This window comes from Herpailurus yagouaroundi, unplaced genomic scaffold (assembly GCF_014898765.1).
Source record: "Herpailurus yagouaroundi ecotype Mexico unplaced genomic scaffold, PumYag 140, whole genome shotgun sequence".
NCBI lineage: Eukaryota > Metazoa > Chordata > Mammalia > Carnivora > Felidae > Herpailurus > Herpailurus yagouaroundi.
The window spans coordinates 82262751-82268750 of NW_024412395.1; the positions used below are offsets into that span (position 1 = coordinate 82262751).

Sequence of the window (6000 nt, forward strand, 5' to 3'; positions counted from 1 at the left end):
TCATTACGTTGGAAAATCATTTCACCAATGGAAACCTAGCTTAAAGAGTTGCCAAACCAGAACGGACAGTATCACTGTGCACTCTGTCACATGAAAGTAAATGACAGGAGAGATTTGAAGTTCCTTTTAACAGAATTAAGAACTAAATACTATTAATGAAAAGACATGAAATGCAAGGACTTCTCTGAGCTTCAGTAATAAAGACTTTTAAAATATTCCATATTACTATCTTATTTAAAATAGTTATAGCATAATGAGAAATCTAGTTACAGCATAGCATTATGCTGTAAAAATATCAAATATCAAAATAATTTTATTATTGCCTCATCCGATTTGTAAGATAGTGAATGGTTTTATCACAATTAGAAATAAGACTCATGTGTAAAAATTTTATACTTCCCCATTTTCTTTTCTTTGAGCCTATAAGTAGCCTCAGCACATTATCCCTACTTCAGTTAAGGTTATTTTCCTTTTTCTATTACCAAATATAGGTATGTTTTGTCTGCAATTATTTGTCATAAAATGTTTTAGTTCTAGGCCCACCCATATTTCTCCTTTTTTCCTGTAAAAAATGACTTCTGATCTGCTCACCTTTCTTAAATCCAAATTATAAGTGGGTATATGATTATGTTATTATGTCTTTTAATACAGTGGTGGTCAAACATTTAAAAACTGAAATAGATACATTATTATAGGTTGCTTTTTGGTTATTCTCCACCATGGGTATTAATTAGGGCATTAAATTTATTTTAAAAAGTAGGTATGTAGGTAGGGTATAGTATCTATGAATTTCACTTGGGATAAACATAGTGATCTATATTATTTGTTATAAAATGGGGGTACTGGGACTGGAAGGATTAAGAACTGAAACAAGTAGATGGCAATGCAAATATTACAGCAAGTGTCGATGATGCTTAAGAGTATAAGGGAGGGGCTGAAGGTGAGGTAAGAAAAGTGTTTTTCACTATGCAGGATATAACCCACTAGTGGATTATGAAATCAATTCACTGGGTTACTAGGTTATTACCAGGCAAGGGAAGGGGATGGAAAGAAATGGAAGGAGGGTCAGAGGGAATCTGATTCGGTTGGACAGGGGTCAGGAACTTCGCATTTTCTTGTTATTCATAGATGATTCTGAAGCAGCAGTGTCCAACTGAATATAATACAAGCCACAAATAAAATTTAAAATTTTCTAGGGGTGCATGGGTGGCTCAGTTGGTTGAGCGTCCGGCTCAGGTCATGATCTCACGGTCCGTGAGTTCGAGCCCCACGTCAGGCTCTGTGCTGACAGCCTGGAGCCTGCTTCAGACTCTGTGTCTCCCTCTCTTTCTAACCCTCCCCCATTCATGCTCTGTCTCTCTCTCTCTCAAAAATAAATAAACATTAAAAAAAAATTTTTTTTTTAAATTTTCTAGTAACCACATTAAAAAAAAAGGAATGGTAAAATGAACATTAGTATCTTTTATTTAACTGAAAATATCCAAAATAATATAATTTCAAGAAGTAATCAATAAAAATATTAACATTTATATTTTTAATATTAAGTCTTTGAAATCCATGGTGTAATTTATTTTTATAGCACATCTCAATTTGGATTAAGCACATTTCAAGTGCTTAATAGCCATGTAGCTAGGGGCTACCATAAGGAACAGCATAGCTCTTAAGCATCCAGCTTTGTCAACCACTGATCAGAGGGTACATTTTTGAAGAAAGAAATTGGGTTTTCAGTGAAGCATCAGTGTGGAAGAGTCACTCTACTTGACAACCCCATTTGGAAGAACAGCCACATTTGTCCATACCTTAAGAAATATACAAAAGCCCTTAGTTTCAGAGTAAGAAAGAAAGTATGTAGCTTTAGGTTCTGATACAAAATTTCTTTATAAAAGATATCCTACCACCTATATAATCTTACCGTATTAACATTCAGTTGTACTGTTTCATGCAGTTGCTCATTTGTTTTCTGCTAGTTTAAGACTGGTTTAATTTTAATTCAAAAAATTTAGGTATATGACCAGTTTTCATCATCAGGAGTTCTAAAGAATGCATTCCTCTTCATTGCTATTTTAGCAGTCCCACGGACAGGTTTACAGAACTTACAGGTGTCAGCTCAGCCTGTTCTTCTGTGAAGTCAGTATGATGCTTGGCCTGCTTGCTGGGGCATCTCAGAGAAATAGCATGCTGTGAAAATGCAGGAAGGAAGAAAATGATAGGTAAAGGAGGTGGAAAAGGGCCAGTCTCATTATCATGCAGGAAGAGAAAAAGATCACTGAAATGAATCGTTGAAACAAAATAGTAATGAAAAGTTGCATGCATCTTTAATTATATTATGCAAAAATAAAAAAGAACCAGATGATCTAACCCTTGATAACTTAAGGATAACTTAAGGATAACCTCACTACTTTTGAGACAGCAGAGCTCTATGGGAAGCTATGCACAAACACCAAGTCTAATACCAATTCCTGCTTCAACTGGGCCCTGACTGCTGTTTGGCAGTACTCTTATTAGTCTTTTCCCCCCACTTCCTAAGTCATTCCCTCTAAAGCTCGTTCTAAGCAGTTTCCAAGTTGGTCAAGCTTCTAGTTTCACCCTTCCACCTCTTCGTATGACTTCATTTCACCCCATTACTAAGAACATCACATCCCTCAGTGAGGATTTTCATCACTAAAATGTATCCTTGAACCACACCTCTTTCTCATCTTTTTCTCCATTTCTGTATGAATAAATATATATTAAGTATGTCCTAGATCCCATTCATTTCCCCTCATTCCCAGTCTCTATATTCAACTAGTCCAGCTTATTGGGAGTGGGAAAGACAGAAAAATATTAATACTTCTAGGGACCCACCTCTTGTTAAACTAGTGTTTTCTCCTTTTCACTGCTAAATTTCCTGAATTCAGCTATAGTATACTACCCTTCACTTATCTCTCAATTTCCTGCAATCTAGCATCCATCTTTTTTCCAAAGTCTGCATCCTTTGAGTTGTAATGCATTCTACAATTCATTCTCGAAGTCATCAATGATCTTTTAACCAAGGATTTCTATCTTTCCTATCATAACACTCACTACACTGTACTGAAACTGAAATTGTTTGGTTGTCTGTACTGGCACTTTCTCCTCACACTATAAATTATAACCTCCTAAGGACACTGTGTATTATGTTCACAGTTTTACCCCTTACAGCCTAGTGCAATGCCTAGGCACTCAAATATTTATGGCATGAATAAATGACTACTGCTTCTTGGATTTCCCACCACAAGCTTGTTCAGATCAAGACTGTTTCTGCAACAGACGTTGGCAAGGATGTGGAGAAACAGGAACCCTCTTGCACCACTGGCAGGAATGCAAACTGGTGCAGCCACTCTAGAACACAGTGTGGAGATTCCTCAAAAAATTAAAATAGAATTACCCTACAACCAGCAATAGCACTACTAGGAATTTCTCCAAAGGACACAGGAGTGCTGATGCACAGGGACACATGTACCCCAATGTTTATAGCAGCACTATCAACAATAGTCAAAGTATAGAAAGAGCCCAAATGTCCATCAACTGATGGATGGATAAAGAAGATGTGGTATGTATATACAATGGAATACTACTTGGCAATGAGAAAGAATGAAATCTTGCCATTTGCAACAACGTGGATAGAACTAGAGGATATTATGCTAAGTGAAATAAGTCGTTCAGAGAAAGACAGGTATCATATGTTTTCATTCATATGTGGAATTTGAGAAACTTAACAGAAGACCATGGGGGAAGGAAAGGGAGAAAGATAGTTTCAAACAGAAAGGAAAGCAAAACATAAGAGACTCTTAAATACAGAGAACAAACTAAGGGTTGACTGGGGGTGTGGGGAGGAGGGAAAAATGGGTGATGGGCTTTGAGGAGAGCACTTGTTGGGAGGAGCACTGGGTGTTGTATGTAAGTGATGAATTATGGGAATCTACCCTTGAAGCCAAGACTAAACTGTATATACACTGTATGTTAGCCCACTTGACAATAAATTATATTAAAAAAAATCAGCCAACATGCATTTATTGAGGGGCATCTATAACTGTGCCCAGTACTGGTAAATATTCAGAAGTAAAATAAATGACTTTATTTAAAAAAAACTGTTTTTTCTTTATTGAGGTATAATTGACAAATAAATGACTCTTAAGAAAAAAAAGACTTTTTTCTTTGCCCTCTCTACACTGTCTCATTAAACATATTCTCTCGGGGCGCCTGGGTGGCGCAGTCGGTTAAGCGTCCGACTTCAACCAGGTCACGATCTCGCGGTCCGTGAGTTCGAGCCCCGCGTCGGGCTCTGGGCTGATGGCTCAGAGCCTGGAGCCTGTTTCCGATTCAGTGTCTCCCTCTCTCTCTGCCCCTCGCCCGTTCATGCTCTGTCTCTCTCTGTCCCAAAAATAAATAAACGTTGAAAAAAAAATTAAAAAAAAACATATTCTCTAACGTGCCAATCACTCTATCATGGGAGGCCTATCAAATGTATATTGCCAATATCCCCATTCTTGGGAAATAAATAAAGACTGCAGTATTAAAGACTAAAGGGGCATGATAAATGCAATTGACTGCCAAATGGTATGGGGAAGCAACTGTATATATAAAAAAACAATAAAGCAAATGCTGCAAAATACCAAAAATTAGTGAATCTGAGTAATGAGTTTCATGAGTTCTTTGTACTATTCTTTCAAGTTTTTGAAAGTTTCCTATTATTTCAAAATAAAGTTTCTTCATTTGTTTATTTATTTTTATTTTTATTAAAAAATTTTTTTTTTCAACATTTATTTATTTTTGGGACAGAGAGAGACAGAGCATGAATGGGGGAGGGGCAGAGAGAGAGGGAGACACAGAATCGGAAACAGGCTCCAGGCTCTGAGCCATCAGCCCAGAGCCTGACGCGGGGCTCGAACTCACGGACCGCGAGATCGTGACCTGGCTGAAGTCGGACGCTTAACCGACTGCGCCACCCAGGCGCCCCTTGTTTATTTATTTTAATTTGCATCCAAGTTAGTTAGCATACAGTGCAATAATGATTTCAGTAGTAGAATCCAGTGATTCATCCCCTACATGTAACAAACACCCAGTACTCATCCTAACAAGTATCCTCCTTAATGTTCCTTGCCCATTTAGTGCATTACCCCTACCAAAAACCCCTCCAGCAACCCTCAGTTTGTTCTCTGCCAAAATAAAAAGTTAAGAATCTATTCTCTGTAGACTCCATCTCATACAACCTCCCATCTGAAGTGTTCAACAAAAAGAGATGACTGACTATATACCATGTTAGTATGACGGAACATTAGTTATTAAAATTTAACACATTGAGGGGTGCCTTGGTGGCTCAGTCAGTTGGGTGTCTGACTTTGACTCAGGTCATGATCTCACGGTTTGTGGGTTCAAGCCCCACGTCAGACTTTGCACTGACAGCATGGAGCCTGCTTCAGATTCTCTGTCTCCCTTTGTCTCTGCCCCTCCCCTGCTCTCGTTCCTTACCTCTCTCTCTCAAAATTAAACATTAAAAAAATTTTTTTAATTCAACACATCCTCACCAAAAATGAATATATGTATGCAAAGTGACAACAGAAGTAGAAATAGTACATGTGCAAAGATTAAATGTCATTACATTAATACAGATGAAAGGGAACATGGAATGATATAGTTTATTTAATATTAGGTTCCACTTCTACAAAATATTCAAATACTTTACTACAAAAAATTATCTTCCCCAAATCTAGTTTTTACCTCAAAAATGAATCTGGGGGTCAATCAATTCAACACATCAATTTTGCTATAAAAATGTTCAATTCCAAAAACTTTTCTTAGCAAGCTATCAAATTTTCCATCTATCAATCAAAAACTCCAAAAATCTCTGCAAAGTTAGTAAAGTTAGTTATGAATCACCACTTTTTTGAACTGAATCTATAACACATTAAAATGAAGTGTCATTTACAAGCCAGAATCTTGTGCTGGTGTTGGAGTGGCGGGGGGGGGGGGGGGGGGGGG

General features: G+C 37.4%; 1 protein-coding gene across 6 annotated transcripts in view; it reads right to left on the bottom strand.

Moving 5' to 3' along the window:
• The window catches only part of RAPH1 (Ras association (RalGDS/AF-6) and pleckstrin homology domains 1), a 67676-nt gene that overhangs the window by 46919 nt on the left and 14757 nt on the right, over positions 1 to 6000 (bottom strand). For 4 of the 6 annotated variants that reach the window (XM_040475910.1, XM_040475909.1, XM_040475914.1 and 1 more), the window contains exon 4: positions 2098 to 2178. The exons of the other annotated variants lie outside the window; for them this stretch is intronic. In XM_040475910.1, coding sequence (XP_040331844.1) covers positions 2098 to 2178 — 81 coding nt within the window. The remainder of the gene's footprint in view (positions 1 to 2097; positions 2179 to 6000) is intronic. 6 annotated transcript variants of the gene reach the window in all.